General features: G+C 40.1%; 1 protein-coding gene across 1 annotated transcript in view; it reads left to right on the forward strand.

Annotated features, from left to right (window-relative positions):
• The first annotated feature begins 3,876 nt into the window (after positions 1-3,876).
• Ablim1 (actin binding LIM protein 1) overlaps positions 3,877-21,082 on the forward strand; it is a 279,926-nt gene continuing 262,720 nt past the window's right edge. Inside the window, exon 1 of the mRNA XM_071610879.1 lies at positions 3,877-4,098. Coding sequence (XP_071466980.1) covers positions 4,086-4,098 — 13 coding nt within the window. The 5' untranslated portion in view covers positions 3,877-4,085. The remainder of the gene's footprint in view (positions 4,099-21,082) is intronic.

A 21,082-nucleotide genomic window follows, 5' to 3' on the forward strand; every position in this document is an offset into this window, starting at 1 on the left:
AAATGGAATTTTAGCTTGCTTCTTTTGGGAATCAGATGCTACTACCCTGGGTCATTTTTATCCCCATTAGGGACCTGAGCCAATGAAGAACCTCAGGTTTGGTGTCTGTACCTTGCATATTTTCTGCAGTCTTCCTTTCTGCTTGTTTGCTTCCTCATTGCCTAGTACACAGCAGGTATCATAAAGGTATTTGATAAAAAATTATTACATAGCTCAGTCTGCTTTTTTATTACTTGAAGTTAGAGCTTTCTTATGCTATTTGTGAAAAGTTTAAATTAAAAATGAGAAGTGATGGAGAGTCAACAGCTGAAGAGCTGTGGGAGTAAGAATCAATACTCAATCATTTTTAAAAAATCAATGAAGACAGAAAAAATGGATAACTCTTTTCTATTCAAAGTTGAAAGAGTATTTTTAGTAAGAGTCAAAAAGTAATGTATCTTTTTTTCAGACACAGATTAGAATGTTTTTTCCTTTGGGTTTATATGAATTCTTCTTTATAGTTTATAGTATAGACTGTACTGTATTTTCTTACCTTAAAAATTGGCACTTAAGGGCTGGGGTTGTGGTTCAGTGGTAGAGTGCTTGCCTAGCATGTATGAGGAACTGGGTTAGATTCCCTGCACCATAAATAAATAAATAAATAAATATCCATCAATAACTAATAAATTTTTTTTTTAAAAAAGTGGCACTTAAGCCTATTGCAGGGAACATTCCTGAAATCTCAGCGGCTTGGGAAGCTGTGGCAGGAAGATTGCAAGTTCAAAGCCAGCCTTAGCAACTGAGCAAGGCCCTAAGCAACTTAGTGAGACCTTGTCTCTAAATATAATATAACGATGTCTGAGGATGTGGCTCAGGGGTTAAGCGCCCCTGGGTTCAATCCCTGGTACCAAAAATAAAAAAAATAAAAGTGGCACTTGATATTTCTTAAAAAATATCTTGCACTTTGCAGATTTTTTACAATGATTTCTAAAGAATTCTGTTATTTCAGACGAGATAATTGTTAGGAGCTTCAAGATACTATCCGGAACTTGGTTGCTATATGGTTGGAAGAATTAGTTTCAGACTTCTAAAATTATAGAAAGATATTCTGGATTTATACAATTGACCCTAAAAAGGCATCTCAATGTATCATCTTCAAAATATAAGTCATTCATATACACTTTAAAATCTAAATTGCTACTTAATCTGAGGAAGACTGAATCTAAATTCTTAAGAAAATCCTTTTATAGCCAAAGACGATCTTTGATAATAAATCTATCATTTTCCAACCTACTAGTCAAACAGGTACTGAGAACAGTTGTCCGTCAGTATCCATGGGGGATTGTTTCCAGGACCCTTGAAGGTGGATGCTTAAGTTCCTTATATAAAATGGCACAGTGACTGGGTATGGTGACCCAAGCCTGTAAACCCAATTATTGTCAGGCTAAGGCAGAGGCAAGTTCAAGGCTTATCTGGGCAACTTAGTGAAACTGTCTCAAAGTAAAACAAAGGAGGTCTGGGAATGAAGCTCAGTGGTAGAGCGCTTGCCTAGCAGGTGTAAGGTCCTAGGTTCAATCCTCAGTACCTCAATCAATCAATCAATCAATCAATAAACAGATGTAGTATTTGCATATAACCTACACAGTGTCTCTGTGTACTTTAAATTATCTCTAGATTATTTATAATACCTAATTCAATAGAAATAGTTGTTATACTAGATTATGTAGGGGATGATGACAAGAAAAAGGTTGTACATGTTTACTACATGTTTTTTATTTGACACAATTATTTTATTTGAATATTTTCAACCCAAAGTTGGTTGAATGCACAGATTGGAACCTAAAGATATAGGGAAGGCTGGCTACAATTGCTCTGTGCCTAAAAAATATTGTATAAGGTGCCTTATTTCAGACTAATATGTAGGAATATATTTTATAATCATCTATGCAATCTATTTTAGGCATTTTAAGGACAAGAATCAGAGCTATTTGTACTGTATCTGTACTTCTAGTATGAGATTTTAAGGACAGAACTATTGTGTCAGAGAAAATGAATGGATACTAATTACAAGGATAAAGGTAGAAAGACACACAACTCTAGAACCTCTCTCTGTTCCAGTATGTTGCCTAGTATAATATATGCTCTGCAATGTATTATGTAAAAATAGGTGGTTCTGAAAATACTTGCTACAGAAGGTATTGAGAAAAACAAGATCAGTATGAATTCAAATAGCCAGAGAATATTTCATAAAGATATGGTACATGAGTTAATTTGGGTGGGGAGGAGGCATTTGCAAAGAATAATGAGAATGAACAAGGACAGGAGGCAAAAAGCACGTGACATTATTGAGAAACAGAAAATAGTCCATGTAAATTCATGTTTGCTTAGGGGAGCAGTTAGAGATGACACTGAGAAGGCAGGAGTGCACAGATTGTAGAGAACCTTAACATTTCAGTACATGGGCACGGGTCACATCGGTCTTGTTCACTATTGTAACACTGGTACCTTCCAATAGAGACTGGTATATAGTCTATATATGCTATAATATGTTCAGTAAAATGTTGTTGGATTAATTAATTGCCTGGATGAAGACAATTTGAAACATTGAGGCTTTTTTTTTGGAGATCTGTAGGGACCCACTGGAGGTTCTGGAGCAGGAATATGTCCTGTTATAAATAGGAAAAGTCTTCTCCAGGCAATAAGCAGAAAGAGGCGGAAAGGGGTAAAGGATCCATGCTGGTAGACCACCTAATCTATCCCTGTAATCATCCTTTGAGGGAGAATTCATAGTGAACAGGGTAGTGGCCAAGAGAAGTTGTTTGAAATTGTATCATCTGAGTTATGATTTATTGGTGAATTTCCTGTCTAAAATAAGGAAAGGGATGTCAAGATGGATAAATGACAAGAGCTGATTTTAGTAGTTGGCATTTGAATTTGAAAACTGCTTTTCTCATTACTTACCTGGTGTTTTTCTTCCCAGCATTTCCTTCCACACATCATCATTTGGTGGGGCTTTCTTCAGCGGTGCTTAATTATCCACCAATTATTTTTCCTAGGAGGATTATGTGAATCATGTTGATCTGTTCTTTGGATATTTTCTGAATTCCCAGATCTATTACACTTATCAGGAAAGCTTTGGGAGGTGCCTACATTGCAACCAACAAGACCACCTGCTGTGAGTTACAGGGAACAGTTAAAGGACAGGAAAGTGAGTTGTGAGAGGCCACCTTTTTAGTTTAGAACTCTGGGTTAGGTGGTTTTTCTTACGTTGCCTACTAGTATCAAGCTCTAGTGGATAAACTTGCAGGGGTAGGAGTTTTTCTTGTATTTTCTCATTTGTACCCTGCTGTGTAGAAGAGTGGATTTGTCAGTGTTCACCCTCTTCTCCAGTCCAGTGCAGTCCTGACCCTCCGGAGCCTATTGATTCAAGAACCAAGACTTGGCGATAGGTGGAAGGTCTCTGCGCCCCAGGGCTTCCTCAAGGATCCAAGCTCTCCTAGAGCTGGGCTGGCTTCGAAGGGAGTCATTGGGCGCCCCGCGTGTGGACTGCCAAAGCCTCGTTCCGTGAGCGCCAAGCCCCAGCAGGCGACCGTGGTCTTCTCCCTCGGGTCAAGGCCCTCGCTCACGGGAAGGCACGGCTTTTTCTTGCATTCCTTCCCTGGGACCGAGGCAGGAAGTTGGAAAGCCATTAATAACAGCGATCTTATTATTATCGAGGACCCAGGTCGGGAGAGGGCAGGACGCGGACCCGGATCGCACGCCCCACCTCGCTCAGGGACAAAGCTCCGCCTGGCGCCGCAGCAGAGCGGGCGGCGCGTCCCCAGCAGCGGCTGGACCCGGGTGGGCCCGGCCGGCAGCCCCGCCCAGCTGGCCGCTAGCTGTCAACGCCGCCGCGCCCCGCGGGTCCCCGCGGCCACTGCGTCCCCGCCTGCTGGCCGCGCCGCGCCGCGCCGGGCAGGTGTCCTGCGGGAGGCGTCCCCGCGCGGCCAGCGGAGGCGCCCGGGGCGGCTGGAGCGTGTGCGCCGCGGTGCGCGGAGGGGCATTTTCCTCCCCACGCCCTGCGGGCTTCGGCTCTGCCTCCCGCCTCGGCTCCGGCTGCCTGAACCATGTCCGCAAGAGGTGAGTGGGACCAGGTGGGGACCAGGTGGGCACCGCGGCGGACCGGGCGCCGGCCCCGACCAGGGCGGGCCGGGCAGGTGCGGGGAGCCGGGGGCTGCGAGAGCCGCGCCGGCCCCAGCCCGGCCCGAAACTTTGGCAGCCGATCGCGGGCGCTGGACGGTGGCAGCGGAGGAAGCACTCGCCCTTGACCTTGATCCCCGGATGTGGGCGACACCCGAGGGCCGCGCCGGTGCCCAGCCCACCTGTGCCGGCCGCCGTCCGGGCTGCGAGGGCGTGGGGGATGGGCCGCCGCCCGCCCGGTGGGGAGCTGTGGAGGGCGGGCGGGAGGGGGAAGAGCTGATTTTTTTTTTCCTTCTTTCTTGTTACCATTTTGCAGCTCGTTTATGGAAGGAATCCAGGGCTTGATGCAGCAAAATTTAAAGCCGCAGTATTTACACTCCATTAAAAAAGAAAAAAAAGTAGATTCCCCTACCTGTGCTCCCCCTTGAGTTAATCTCCCCTTCCTCTCCCCACATGTCTTTTTTCTGGAGTAAAACAATTACTGCAGGTGAAATGGGCGGAAGGAAAAAATAAATCAGAATTGCTTTTCAGGCAAGAGTGAAGGGAATGTATTTCTTGCCATCTGGAGCAAGCGATGATGCTGGGAGAGAGAGTTAGTCATAGCTCAGTGGCTGCTACTATGAGTGAAATATTAAAGAGATCAAGTCATTGTACAGCTTGTGAGCAATTAAAATGAAGTGTCTTGGTTCCTTTGCCATAAGCATTTAAGGAAAATATTGATTATTTTTAGAAAGTGTATTTTCAAAGCAATAAGTCCCACCCCTTTTGATACCCTGAAAGCAACTTGTATGAGGAGTTGCAGATTTGCTTTTTGAACTCTGAAGCTTTAATCCTGCTTGGGGTGGGGTGGGGGTGGGTTGGTTGGGAATTTAATAACGTGTTGAATAATTAAGTGCTGCTTTTCAGAAGATTATAACAAACACTGTAACCTCTATCCAGAATGTTTTCACTCCTTTTTAAAGGAATCTGGTCTTTGTTCATCTGGTTGATTCCATACCTGGAAATGGGATGGTAAGGACTGGGTAAAATGAAGAATTTACCTTGTAGACATCAAGCTACAGAGGTGACATGAGGCCCAGAGATACTACTACCTAATCATGCCTAATAATTTGTGTATATTAGAGAAATTTTTTTGAAAAGGATGAGACACATATGATTACAGGGGACTCGGTGAGTCTGAATGGGATCTTCTGAGTGCCCAAGGGACTCAGGTATAAAATCTCTTTACTGTGTTCTAAGACCCAGACTTTTGGTTCTGACCTCTGTCCTAAATACAACAAAGAACATGTAGAGAATATCTGTCATAAGTTGTAAAACTCTCTGGGGTCAGAGTCCATCGCCCATTCAGTTTTATACCACCAAAACTCTTAGTAGGGAACCTTGTACACCACAGGAGCCAAGTAGCCTTGGGAACCTTGGTGTGTCCTGAAAAGCAGCATGTCTATTAGGTGATGCCATCAGTTTCACTTAGTTTCTGGCTCTTCCTTTTATCTGGGAATAGGAAATGAAAAATGACCAAGCTCTGAATTGGGGCTGATTTCTTTCTTTTTTTTTTTTTTAAGAGAGAGTGAGAGAGAGAGGGAGAGAAAGAGAGAGAATTTTAATATTTATTTTTTAGTATTTGGCGGACACAACATCTTTGTTTGTATGTGGTGCTGAGGATCGAACTCGGGCCGCACGCATGTCTGCCAGGCGAGCACTCTACCGCTGAGCCACAACCCCAGCCCCTTGTCAGACACTTTTCAAGTGTTATGTTGCTTAATCCTCACCACAATTTGAGCAAGTGGATACGGTTTTATCTCCCCATTTTACAGATGAAGGAATTGAGATTTTGAGAGATTATGTAACTTGCCTGAGTTTGAACAGTTGGTAAGTGGCAGATCCTGATTTCCACTCAGTTGTTTTAGATTCTGACAGGCCCTGTTTTGCTCCCTCTATTCTTAGTCCTTTGAATAGTATCATAGACACTACAATCATTGATTTGCTAAGGAAAGAGAAAAAAATAGCCCATATGTGGGATTTAAAGAAAATAGCCTTGGTAAGTAACTTGGAAGCCCAGCACATTTAGGAACACCTTAATGGGTAATTGGTGGTAACAAAGTGAAGGGAAGAGGCTGCTGGTGTTGACATTGTCATTCTGACATTCCCATTCATTTCTGCCTGTTTCAGTTTTGAGGACCAGAAATTCCTAGTTATCATTAAAGACTTTTCTTATGTTTTTTTAGGAAGTACTTTATTTATATGAATTTGGAAAGAAATTCTAAATGTATAATGGAGGGCTTAGCAGAGTATCTACTAACTTGAGTTTTCCTAGAATAATGTCTTTTTTGTCACTTATTTTTTTGTAAGATGTCATAGCTGAGCTTCACTGGTTTATCAATTCAGTGTCTATGCTCTTGTCTATATTCCTGAAAGTAGAGATAAATCTTTAGGATCAGAAAGTTAATGTGCCTACTTAAATATGGCAAGTATAAATAGGAAGGTCTTTAGACTCCTAGAAAGATAAATCCCACTGACTTAAAAAAATCAATCTCTGCTTATTTATAATGTCTAGGCTTGTAGGTTATGGGAAGAGCAAAACAGTTTTTTAAAAAATGGAAAACATTGAAACCAGTTGGATTGTATAAGAAAAGCAACTTTATTAAGAAAATTTTAGAAAAATGTTTTTTATTAATCTGTTCTTTAGACAACAAGCATAGAGTATTAAAATACAGTTCACTATTCAAACTAACAATAAAATTTTTTAATTCCATGATGGGGCAAGGTGTGACATTCCCATCTATGCTCTAATCAAATATTCTCATCAAAGACCTCCAACTTGGTGATGAATTTTTTACCATTAAAGACCAAAATGAGGGGCTGGGGTTGTGGCTCAGTGGTAGAGCTTGTGCGAGGCCCTGGGTTCAATCCTTAGCACCACATTAAAATAAAGGTATTGTGTCCAACTACAAATAGAAAATAATATTTAAAAAGACCAAAATGAATTAATCATATCTTAATTTTTGAGTTGTTAGAAGAAATTATCACACTTAGAATAGTGTTCCCATACCTCGGGAGAGTTGTCCAGGAAGTCCTTTAAAAATGAAGATTCCCAAGTCTCCTTCCAGATCATAAACTCTGAAGGGGGAGGACCTCCAAATCCTTATGTGAAAAGCTTTCTGAGCAATTCTAAGGATCACTAGACTAGAGTGGTACCCCAAAATTTCAGGATTATAAGAATCATCTTGAGAATTTATCAGACATACTGATAACAAGACTCTACTTCAGAGCTACCAAATCAGAATATTGAGAATAGGCCTTGGAATCTATGTATAGGTATACCTATGAAGGTTACCCCATGTATGTATAATATGTCAAAATACACCCTACTGTCATGTGTATCTAAAAAAAGGAAAGTTTCCTATTTTTATGCCTTAACAATTTATCAGAGTAAATAATGGCCAACAGCGTGTCCTGTGCATTCTTCCAGATGGTCTCTATTTGGTTAACTTTTGGTTCAATTCAATAAATGTTAGAAAACCTATTCAGTGCACAGTACATGGCAAATAATATGCACTGTACAAAGAAAGGGGTTGCTGCAGGAGCACACTAGCTTTTCAGAAGCTTGAGTCCTGGAAGAAAAGGTCCAGGTATATGCAGATAGATTGGTTGCACTGGCAGAGAGGTAACTCAAAAGCACATATGCTCGGAAAGTATAGACCTTGCTCTTCTTGTTTTCAGAACTTTCCTAAAACTGGAAGCAAATTGAATGTTCATTCATAGGGGAATGAGTGACTAAATTATGATGCATGTATATTAACATATTATGGATGATGTATGCAGTTATTAGAAAGAATGAGTTTGATCCATGTGTTAGTCTGGAAAGACAACCATGACTCATCAAGTGAAAAGAGTGAGTTTTAGAATAAAGTGCATGCAATACGTGATCCCAGTTTTATAAAACGAGAAAATACCCATGTGTGCGTATATGTGTATGCCATGAGCATAGATCAAAGTTGTGGGACAGTATACACCAAGCATACACCAAGTGGTAAACTCTGACGATACAGGGGTTTCCTTGACAAGAGACTGGTTCCAGAGCACAGAGGAATTGTGCGAGTGGTGAGAGATGGGCAGCAGGAGGGAAGAATCGCTGGGCAGAAATGGATGATGGGGGAGAGGGATGGGGCCTGAATCTATCAGCCATGAAGAATGCGGGGGTGAAAGAGATGCTTGCTACTGGCCCCAAGCGTCCTAATTTTGGCATGAGGAATTTGGGTTGCTGCCCAAGCTGCGAGGACAGGGCAGTGGTGGGCTGGAGGCAGAAGCCCTCTGCTGGACAGTGAGTGGTTCATTTACAGTGTCAGCGGCCCAGGTTAGGATGTAAGGCAGAGGGATTACAAGAATCAGAATGACACTCACTTTTTGCTGGTTTCTTAATTTCAGAGCTATAGTTGGGCTCCACTGTTTTCTGGTTGATAAAGGGCAGGCTCCTGCCATGTCTCATCTTTCTTCTCTCCCTTGCTTCTGCCTGTAAACATATGTCCCTTGTACTGCTAGTCATGCCATTTAGCTTGATGTTTCTTTTCCAGTGAGATGATAAAGATTAGTGCACCAAGAATTATTATTTGGTGTGATGTGAGGGATATTTTTTTCTGCCTGTGTCAGCTACTATTTTTTCCTACTTGAGCTATAGAACTCTCAAGTTGTTCATCAACCTGAAGAAAGGAGAAGATGTCTTTGAAAGCCAAGCGTACCCATTATAAATTTTGCTTTTTAAAAGAAATATTAAAACAGCAATATACTACATTTCCTGGAAATCCTTTTTTTTTCCATTTAAAATAAATGTCTTCTGATTCCACAGGTGGATATTTTTTACACGAGAGGAATAGTTTTGAATATCAATAACTCACTTGTGGGAATATCATATATCTCAGTAAAAGTTTACAAAAGATTGAATTATCTTGCATTGTGTCTGTGAGCAGTATTCAATTTTTTAAGAAGTATTTTGAATGATACTTTGCTTGTGGCTGCCATTATCTAGTTGATCACTGGTTTCCAATGTGGTTGGGTAGAGAAAGGAGAAAGAACGGGAGCAGTCAGCATTTCCTCCTGGGTAAAGCAGTAAAATCTAGAACTCTCTCTCCATTCATCCCATAGACATCTGTTGAGCTTTCCTGGACTTCATCATCAAACATAGGCATCTAAAATCCAGCTGTCAGCACTTGTTAAGTTTCATAATGTCACAAGGAATTGACAGACACTGTACTAGCAGAGTGCCATGCTAGTCCCTAAAACTCACAGCTAACCGTACATAGCAGCTAGTGCTCAGAAGAACCTGCTTCTTTTGCCCCATTTCTTAAGGCTGTGGTCTTCTCCTATAGCCCCTTCTGCCATTGTGTCTACCCATCTTGGTCACTACCCATCTTGGTCACCGTGTGGCAATGCTCAAAAGGATACCTGTGCCTCCCCCCCGCCTTCCTTGGGTAGAGCAAGGCTTGTGTTTCCTGCAGGCTCTGGGGTGGCACTCCCCTCCTCTCTTCTGCTTGTTTTCTCCCCGACCAGATAAGGCCGGCTGCTGCGTTTGTGGGCACCTCCTCCTCTAGAGCATAGATGTCATCATCCTGTCACAGACAGCAGCCTGGGGCCCAAACCAACTCAGGGCCAAAACCAACTCATGTCCTAACTGAAAGAACACTGTTTGAAAGGTAGAGAAGGAGAGAGAGAAAGGAGGAGGGAGAGGGAGGGAGATGGGGGTGGGGGATCAAAGCAGTTGTGGAATTGATGTGTATTAACCAAGAATATTAATTCTGTCCCTAAAAATTAAAAATAGAGATATTGGATTTGAATATAACTGAAATTTGCTAGTATATGTTGAATTAGTGCATTTTCTCCCCATTGAGATAGACATCAGTAGGGATTGCAATTCATGTTTGTCATAAAATAGACACCACAATTGAGAAACAATATTGTATATTATCTCCCCTGCCTCAAGAAGAGAACTGACAACCATTTATCTGAAAAATTCTTAGCAGCAAGCAAGATGACAATATAATGGGCAGTGTTGAACTGTCAGCCTTTTTCTCTGACATTCAATAAGCACTATTTATTGACATTAAATAAACAGTATTTATTGAACCTCTCTCCCAGAGTATCCAGATTAAATCCAATCCCATCCATTCCTGGGCTAAGGATGCTATTATGCTAATTAGTGACTCATTTAATAACTATTAATTGAGCACTTTGGAGTGAGGGTTGTCTTGGTTTGGGGGCAGAACAATATAAAGAACATTAGAATAGGTGGCTGGTTGAGGCTGGGTCCAATTGGCCGATCAACATCTATTGTTCATATTTAAATAAAAGTTTTACTACATGGAGGTTGATGTAGGAAAATCATTAAATTCTATGTCAGCCAAGGCAACTAAGCGAGATCCTGTTTCAAAAATCAAATAAAAATTTTAAGGACTATGACGTAGCTCAGTGGTAGAATGCTTGACTAGCAAGTTTGAGGCCCTGGGTCCAAGCCCCAGTCAGTATCACAAGAAAAAAAAAGTATATATATATATATATATATATATATATATATATATATAAACATATTGCGTAAGTTATCACTCAAACAGGGCCATGGCCATTTCTGTCTAGGACAATTGCTGTACCTGATGGGATGCTGAGATAACAGGTACATGCCAGAGGATATATCAGAACTGTGGCCTTTCTCATGTGTAATGTTTCCAGCCAGCATACATTTTGGTGTCAATGTATTCCTTTGACTCAAAAGATAGAATTCTGGTCAAAAGTTGAATATCTCCATGTAGTATTTTCCACATTGTGGATTATCTACATCAAAATTTAAACTTAAATTTGTACTTATGCTAACAGATATTTCAGTTATATTCAAATTAGGCTATTTTCCTCCCTTTCAATCTCCCATACTTCTGGTCCATTTCCTGGAATGATAAGTTGGTATGCTCTAGTATAATTATTATTATAGACTAAAAGCATGTAGTATAAAATCAAACCCAAATAAATATTTTAAATATTTGTTTATTTTTTGGGAAGTCCACATGCTGGTTTCCTTCTAAATTGGGGTAAGTTATCTAGAGAAAAACTATTCTGGGAAGGAAATGTTTGGCGCCTTTGGTCCTTCACAGTCATTTTAGGCGAGTGGTTTTATTTCTTCTAGTTAATTTAAAGCTGTTTCAAAACAGCTTTAAAATGTTAGTTTAAGTTACCTATAGTTGTTCCTAGATTCACAACTTGACTTTCTGCCAATATGTTAGAGATTTATTGTATTATTTTATTGGGAAAATCATCTAACATACATTTACCACCATTAGGGAATTGTCTATTAAAAATAATTATTAAGTGGGGAAGTTCTTATTTAGTAGATGATCCTATAAAATCCTTTGTATTTTTGAGCCCTGAATTACAGTAAAAATGAAAGTGGAAATTATGGGTCAAGCACTCAAAATTATTTGCAGATTGATTGGAGATCGTATAAATTTAGTCTTTTGTTAGATAATTTTTTTAGATTTGCAGAAGGAAGAGCTCTACATGCATAATTGTTGTTATTCACATGTTCAGCAAATTAAAAGAAATTAGTTTTTTATTCTGTACAGCATGTTCTTTTTCTAGCTCTTCAGCATTATTACTTATTAGAATAATATTTGATGGCATGTGTACAACTGCATTAGAGTCAATTTTTAGATATTTTTTCCTAAAGAAAATATCCTACAGTATATTTTTACTTTAGGCTGTGTCCAAGGTCTCGACCGGTGCTTTTCTTTCTCTACTTAGTGGAATTCACTTAAAAACATCCACAACAGGGAAGCCACCAGAGAACTGGATGGTAACAATGAAGGGAAATGAGGACAATGAGGTAAACAGCTATTTCTGGCTTTAGCTCCAAATAGGAATGAACAGAAGGAGAGGAGTCCCAGAGTCGAGGGAAAGGAGGGGGAAGCCATGATTTTTTTTTTAAAGTTAAAACAAACAAACAAATAAAAACCCAGCAACAACAAAACAACACACACACATGTGGAAAAGAGATTCAGGTTGGCAATCTCTAATGGATTCCAGGGAGATGTTTTTGTTCTTATTGTTGTGTGTAAGACAAGGGAATCTTTATTTTGAGTCATTGGAGCATTTAGGTGAGTAACGCACATGGGCTTAGTGGAGGGTTAGTTTTCTTACCGGTTCTTTAGACAGTTTATTTTAAGATAATTTATTCTATGGTTAGATGCTTTATTATAAATTGTAGAATTGTGGTTAGAAAGAATGTATTCAGTTATCTAGTCATTCAATATGTGTTTGCTGAACACCTACTAACTATTCTAAGTGTTTAGGGGAGACAGGCACTTGGCAAGTAAGCATATGTTGGGCAGTGTGAAGAAGAAGGTACGTGAAGAAAATGAAGAAGAGGAGCAGGACACAAAGAGTTGGAGAGATGAGAGAGGGGAAGGTGCTGTCCGTGGGTGACATTTGGTCAGACACCCTGGAGGTGACGGAGTCATGCAGATATCCAGGAAAGTAAGATGAACAATGCGAACTCCTGAGGTCTGTCCTGCTTGCTTGTTCTAGGACCAGCAGGGGGCCCCCGCTGTGGCTGGATGGGAGAGGTATGGAGGAGTCAGAGTGATAGGGGAATAGAGGGTGTCAGGGTGGTCTCTGCAGAGACAGGAAACCCTTGGAAAGTTCTGAGCGGAGTTGTCACAGGATCTGATAAAGTTTAAAAAGGCTGCTCAGTCAGCAATGTGGAGGGTAGAAGTAGGGGCACGGGTGGCAGCAAGAAGACCAGTTAGGAAGCCACTGCGGTGGTCCAGAGAAGAGCACAGGGGCTTGGACCAGGCAGCAGGAGAGCAGCTGGGGAGAAGTCACTGGTTTCTGGAAATATGTTAAGAAATCGCTTATAGGACTTGCTGATGGCTTGGAAGCATGGAGTAAAAGGAAGAGGGGAATCTTGGATGCCTCCCATTTTTTCAGCAACTGGCTTCCCAGTTGAGGAAGAATGTACAAGGAGAAGATTTGGACGGGGAGGAAGCAAGCATTTTGGATCTATAAGTTTGATGTATCTCTTAGCCTATTATGAAGATATTTATTATTCCTATTTATGTACATATATAAAAGAAGCATAGAGAAGTGAAGAACCAGCCTGAGGTCATCAATAACTAAAACATGTTTGATCTGGAACTTAATTTCAGGTCTCATTAATGACAGAATATGTTCTGTACCACAATGCTGCCTCTTTACACCAAACTGAAATTTGTGCCAGGAAAAGGATGCATCTGGTTTTCATTTCTTAATTATTTATGTTTTCTCATTATGGGATAATTTTCTGCATTTTAAAAGATATCTTGGGCTTAAAAAGAAAACCATCCTCACATCATTCCAAATTCTACCATTTATCAATATTATTATTATTAGCTCTGTAAAAACACTACTAAAACATGAAAAAGCATATTCTATGACTTTGGAATTCATTCCTTTATTGTAATCACTGGGTGCTTTCTGGGAACCAGGTGTGGGGGAATAGGCTGAAGCTGAAGTATCATGTGGCCAGTGACGTGCCAGATGTTGCAGGAGGACAGAGGAAGGACATGGGTCCATCCAGATTGAATATGGGGCCAAGGAACTCTTGACAGAACAAGTGATATTTAAATGGACCTTGAAGAATGAGAGGAATGTGTCAAATAGAAAAGTGTTAGAAAAGTATTCCAGGCCAGGAAACAGTATGTTTTTAGGACTTTAAAATGGTAACTAGACCTATTGAACATGAAGAATAAAACATTTGAAGTTAAATGAAACGTATAGGAACAATATGAGGAAATTTTAAAAACTACATTGAAGATTGAAGTTATCGGAGGGAGAAAGTATGCTGTTGGATAACAAGACAAAATATTGTAAAAATATTATTTTTCCCTAAATCTTTCCATAAAAGCAATGAAATTCTGGTTAAAACACCAAGAAGATCTTTTCTAGGGACATGGCAAAATAATACTGTTATTCCTTTTGCAAAATAAGATGTATGAAATTCTAAAAAATAAAGTGTAATTATGGGAGATTAGTCTTACCAGAGAGTAAAACATCTATGAGACCACAATAAATAGTTTAGTTTGGAGAAAAATTCAAGTAGGGAAAATGTGAGAGAACAGTGAGCAAATGTATGTATCTTTTTGAATAGTAAAGGTGGCATTTTGAAATCAGTGTGAGGAGAGAGATTATCCAGTAAATGATGTTGGAACAAATGTAAAATAAATGAAACAGTAGAAGTCCTAATGGCTTGGGTGTGTATCTCAGTGATAGAATGTGTGCCTAGCATATGTGAGGCCCTGAGTTTGATCTCTAGCAACACACACAGAAACACACACTCAGACACACACAAACACACACACACACACACACACAAACTGTTAAAAGAAAATATGGGCGCATTTATAACCTGACAGCATTCTGTGTGCTAAATAGGATGCAAAACCCCAAAGTTATAAAAGAAAAGGTAGACACATTTAACTACATGCAAATAAAAGACTTCTATGTGGTTAAAAATACCACACCTTGCATTCTGGCTTGTAATTCTCACAAGGCCCCAGCAGAGCTGGCTTGAAGGTGGTCACCTCCATCAGGAAAGTTCAGGTAGCACATGATAGGGCAGAGATGAGACAGGGGTGGGATCCTATGGAGGTGCCTTTTGAAAGTGTGGGGATTGCTTGGGCAGTTTTAGTGTTGTGGCATATCTGAAGAGCTCACTGAAGTTTTCCTCTCTGCACAAAGCAAGCCAGACAAGTACTGAGGATGGTGTCTACTCACCCTTTCTGCAAACATACATGGAGAGATTTTAGTATCAAATGCAAGGGGTACAGGAATGACTGAGATTTAATCTTTTCATTTTATTTATTTATTTGTTCTAATTAGGTACATATGACAGCAGAATGTATTTTGATCCATTGTACACAAATGGAGCACAACTTTTCATTTCTCTGTTGGTACATAATGTAGCTATGCAGTCATACATGTACCTAGGATAATGATGTCCATCTCATTTCACCATCTTTCCTGCCCTCATGCCTCTCCCATTTGCCCAATCAATGTTCCTTCATTCTTTTCACCCCACCCCCATATTATGAATCAGTATCCACTTATCAGAGAGAACATTTGGCCTTTGGTGTTTTGGGGTTGGCTTACTTCGCTTAGCATGATAGCTGAGATTTAGTCTTTGCCTCAAAAAGTTTACAACAGACTCAGGACCAATATATGAATTGGGGAGGCCTTGGTCATTCCTACTCTTTCCTACCTTCCAGAACATTTACACCCCTTCAGATGGGCTGGCTCTAGGCTGCATTATCAGATTTCTGGACAATTGTAGAAATGACACCTAGTTCTGGATGACCAACCATTTCCTTTAGTTAACATGGGCTGTCCCTGTGACACTTCCACCTTTACCACAGAAAAAGAGGTGATGCAGAGGCAGCACACTGCTGCTGGAAGGACTTTTGGAAAGAAGGACAAAGAAGCACTTGGGCCTGGGCTGGACCTGGTGGGTTTAATTAACTCATTTATCTCAGTATTTTCTCCTTTCATTGCAAAGCTGCCTTCAGTGATAAACACTAAAATAAGGTTATTTATGTGCTGGTGTTCAGAACATTTGATTTAAGTGAGCATTCAATTAACATTCTTGGAGATTAGCCTGCCCTGGTTCTCTGAAACCCTTTGATTAAATCAAGGCCTTGTACTGGAGGTACTCTTTCCGCCTGATTTCTCTGCTAACTTTGAACTTGGCCTGTAACTCTGTTTTTCCTCTGAGAGCTGTACTTCTTCCTTTACCCTCCCTGCAAAGACTTTTTATCTTAGCAACTAGCACACTGAACTGCAGAGAGATGTCTAGGTGGCTCTGTCTTCGTTTAGACTTATTCTGCGAAACCAGGGCCCCTTTAGAGAAAAGCTATGTATGTACTAGGACACTAAGATAAACTCATTTGTCTGCCTATGAAATTAGCTATGTACTTTAAAAAAAAACACTATTTTTGATACATACATATCCATGTTTATAGCAGCACAGTTCACAACTGCCAAACTATGGAACCAGCCTAGGTATGTGACTATGTATGAATGAATGCATAAAGAAAATATAGCATATATACAAAATAGGACTTTACCCAGCCATAAAGATGAAATCATATCATTTGCAGGCAAATGGATGAAACTTGAGAATGTTATGTTAAGTGAAATAAACCAAATTCAGGAGGTCAAGGTTTTCTCATATGTGGAAGTTAGAGAGGAAGAGGAAAAGAAAGATGTGGGGAGGCAGGATCGCATTGAAAATCAAAGGAGATCAGTATAGGAAAGGAGCTGGAGGGAGGAGGAGGAGGTGGAGGGAGAGCTGGGGAGTGATACTGGCCAAATTATATTGTTATATTGTGTGCATGTATGATTATGTAACAATAAATCCCATTATTATGTATAACTCTGTGTGTGTGTGTATTGCACTAATTAAAAATGTGGAAAGAAAACCCCCCACTTTTTTGCCTTTTTTAACATATATCTTGAGGTGTTTCTATATTAGTTCATACCAATATAACTCATTCAAAAAGACTGTGTAGTATTTAATCATATGCTTGCACCATAACTGATTTAATAGTCTTTTATTAATGGATAGTTTTCTTGTTGTTTTTACAAACAGTGCTATGTAGTATATGTTTGTGCATGTACCTTGACATTTTTAAAGCATAGCTGTACATATTATTCCATAACTTTCAACTGATGTTTTAGAGATACTGGAGAGACAGCAAAGCTCAGAGATTTCCGTAAGCACCCCTCCATGACTGAATTGCCCTGGGCCCTCCTGTGCTTCTGCTTCCTGCTTTGACCACACATACAGTCTCTGCCTTGCTGGGAGCAGCTTATTTCTTCGATACTGAAAATGTTATAGGTGTTCTTTTCATTTATATCAAGGGACAGACCACTTCTACCCAGGGAATAAAGAACATCTATTTCCCCTCACTTCATCTAAAGCCAACCTCATTGCTTGCTACAGAATTAATTTTTCATAAATGACTGACAGCAAGAGATCCATTACTTTTAGGTCAAGACAATCACAAAAGATTTCCATACTGATATATATCCCAAGTAGTTATGTGTTACCCTCAGTTAAAAAATGAAACTTGAAAATCAATTTGTTTAAAGGTTGAATCAAAGTGTCCCCACTTAACAATAATGCAAAAGGCAGCTGCTTCACAGGAAGCATTGTAGTGGAAAGAGCTGCACAAGGAGTTAGGAGACCTGAGTTTTAGCCTGAGCTCTTCACCTCCAGCTGTGTGTTCAAGTACACACCCTATGTCGGACCCTGTTTCCTATTTCCTATTTTCATCTGTTCCCTAGATAATCTTGGAAGGCTCTTTGTTACCAAGTCATGAAACTAAAAATGAATTTCCAGATCAGATGACTCAATTTCAGTTTGACTAAATTCCCGTAATGCTTAGTCTTGACTGGAATCTCCACAGGCAGGAGCAGAGCAGCATGCTACTTGGGCAAAGGGGTTGGGGAAGGTGTTGACTGACAGTCCCAGTCATGGCACTAACATTTTGGGCCATTTATCACTTTTGTCTTCGCACAATGTGATTAAATACATTTCTGGCTTACTAGGAGAGCTAATGCCATTTCCTCGCAGCCTGAGATGGGTTTGGTATTCTCAAGCCAACAAAAAATGAAAATCTATTTGTGAAAGAGAGCACTTGTAATTAGTGCCCTCTGCTCTTCCCCCACACTTGACTTTGTTTGTTGTATACCATTTTTAATGATGCTTATGACATTCTGATCAAGGAGCCCAAACATAGAACTAACAGAGAGCTGATTTGCTCTTGGAAAATGGCATGATGTTCCTTAAGTTAATTGGATAGATTTATTTAGAAGCATTGACTTATAAGGCTTAATATAAGAATAGCATGAAACTCATAAAAGAGTTCTTAAATGCCATTATTATTTTTTTAATGGAGTAGAAAGGACTAGGAAAATGTCAAGATCTTCTTTGTTTAACAAACAAACAGAAACAAGCATTTATTTGGCAAGGAGGAAATGCAGATTTGGGGAATGAGGTTTACCTACTTGGGATCATTCAACAGTTTGCCTTACAGTTCTTTGACTTTGCAGGACAGCATCAATGACTGAGTGTTTTCCTTTCTTTTCCTTTTGATAAAAGTGATAGTAAGGCAGATCCCCCATCATCACTTCCATCTTTAGTATCATGAAAGTCAAATTATGCCACATCAGACACCATTCAGGACAGAAATTACTGTATAGAAGTCAGGAGAAAAGGCTCTTTCTTATGCTCTTATTGACTGTTTTTATAATAAGCTCAGTGGTCTCTACTTTTGCATTATTCATTGCAGGAGAAAATATTTTATGAAATCGATATTGAGATGTTAAATGAAATCTATCAAATGATGACTTTAATGCCTGCAAGGATATTTTTTCAAAAAAAAATATTTTTACTATCTCATTGTTTGAGTTGGTCATAAAAAAGGGACGATACAGTGGAGATATATTTCATTTGTAGAATGCTGGGGAAAAGATGTTTTATAGGAAGTTGTCAAATGTAATATACTTTCGACATTCAGAAGAATGCTTTTGCAGGTTAGGAACACTGACGAAAAAAGCTGAGGCAGAAGGGATGTAGCCAGTCACTTTAGGTTTGTTGAGAAAAGGAACAAAACCATTTTGACTTTCCTAGCAACCTTTTTCAAATCCATTTCCTTTTCTTTGGGTTTTGTGTCCTGGCTAAATTGGCTTATTCATATGCATGCACTTGTTAGGGAGAATATTTCTCTAAAAAGGGGTTGTAATGACTCAGCACATCACCAGACTGCTGAAGACCTCAGTGAAGGTAACTTTACAGGTTAGATTTTATTTGGGGAGCAATGCTGGTGGATATGGTTACCATCTAAATAGTAGGAACGGTGTCTGAGTCATCCTTGTCTGCCTTGCGCCTAGTACATTGATTCCCCAAACCCTTATTAAGCACCAGTTCCCTTAGGAGCAGTAGTTGCAACAGTGCACAAATCATTAAAAAAAGAATCATTTCCCATAGAGGCTTACTGGGTGCTTACCTTTTGAATAATGTTATTTTTTTTGTGTGTGAAAACTATATTTATGAAATGTAAGTAGGTACAATACAGCATATCAGCTGGGAGAAAATGAAGTAGGGATGGGAATGGAGAGTCTGGGATGCAGATGATATATATTCTCTCCTTGAGAAGATTTCAGTTAAGCAAAGAGGAGAAGGAGAGCAACAAGCCACGTCAGTACCAGGGCTGAGAACATTCCCGTGGAGTAGAAAGCACTGCAGAAGCCCTAAGTCGGAATACACTTGGAATGGCTCAGGCACAGTGAGGCCAGTTTGGGGGGAGGTCAGAAAGATAGTGGGGATAGGTGGCTAGTCCTGTGCTGCCTTGTGAACCAAGGACTTTGGCTCTTACTCTGAGCGAGATGGACCCATCAGAGAACGTTGCAAAGATGAACCCACTCAATTAACTGTTGACCTGAGCAGAATATACCTTTAAAGAAAATGTAAGGACCTCTGATCTGCAGCTAGGGGCTTGCTTATTTATATAATGTTGGTCATCTTTGGGTCTCATTGTGGTGTACGTGTATGTGTGTGCAGGAGCACACGTGCACGTGTGCGTGAGGGTCTAACAAAACTCTGTAACTGATGTGTGTTCACTTTTGCATGCTTGGCACCTCACTTTGTCCCTGCCCTGTGTGTGTGTGTGTGTGTGGGGGGGTGCTTTTTGTTTTAATTTGTGAATAACTATATGAATAAAACCTAGCTTTGTTAGATTTTGTAGCTAGCAAACAATGAGCACATCCTGAACCATGGATCACTCACATTGTTGAGACAAGAAAGAGGCAAATGCAGCCAACCTGTAACGGGCAGTTATTGCCTCTCTGTAGCATAGAATACCTGCAATCGTCTAGAAGAATAACTACCAGAGGAAGGCAAACCCCTTCCTTCTCTGGTCTCAGAAAGGAAAAGCTGTGAAACGAGATAACCACCCTGTGGAGGGTGTGACCAAGTTTAGAAATGTCTGACGATATATCATTGGATTTTCAGTACTCCCCTGAATTTTAGAGTGGTATATCAATTAAATTATTAGGCATTCTTAATTCTATCACGTTATTTGAGCCACACAGAAGTCCCTTGGGACAGAGATTATGTGCAGATATGCCTGCTGTCAAGAAAATCTCAGCTGCTGTCCTTGCTTGGTCTTTGGCGACATGCACCAGAATGTTTTCAATTGTCATTTTATTTTTTTTTAGCACACAAAATGGAGGGAAGAGATGAATCTGTTGGACATGCATCCACACCAAATAGAGCACAGAGGGGGACGTACAATAACAGATAAGACTTCCAAAGGCCTGGGGCTATTAAAACATGCACAGATAAATGTTTTCATTGTTATTTTTGCATCTGTCTCTGAATATCTGACAGTAGAAGCATAATTGCAGAATTGAACAGCACTTTTTGTGTGGATGGATATTGTAAGCTGGCCAAACAGAGATGGTATCTAATTTCATGTCTGTTTCCCAGTATGCCTGCTTTTTCAGAACCGAAACATAATAAAGCAGCCCACTTAGCCCAAGCTAGTTCATGATCCCATGAAAAAGAGAATTATTCAAGTATAAGAATCCACATTTATTCTCCTCACCCCCCACAACATCTTTTTGGTAGTTTAGCCATTCAAGTGTGACAATGCCATAGTTCTGAATAGCATTTAAGTAATTTTACATAATGTACTTCTAAATTTTGAGAATCAATACAGAAAGCAATTAAATTGGTAGATGGGGTCATTTGTGCATATGGACAACTATTATCAATATACCCATCTCTCAGGCTGGGGATGTGGCTGAAGCGGTAGCGCGCTCACCTGGCATGCGTGCGGCCCGGGTTCAA

The sequence above is a fragment of the Marmota flaviventris genome, chromosome 4 (assembly GCF_047511675.1).
Source record: "Marmota flaviventris isolate mMarFla1 chromosome 4, mMarFla1.hap1, whole genome shotgun sequence".
NCBI classification, from domain to species: domain Eukaryota; kingdom Metazoa; phylum Chordata; class Mammalia; order Rodentia; family Sciuridae; genus Marmota; species Marmota flaviventris.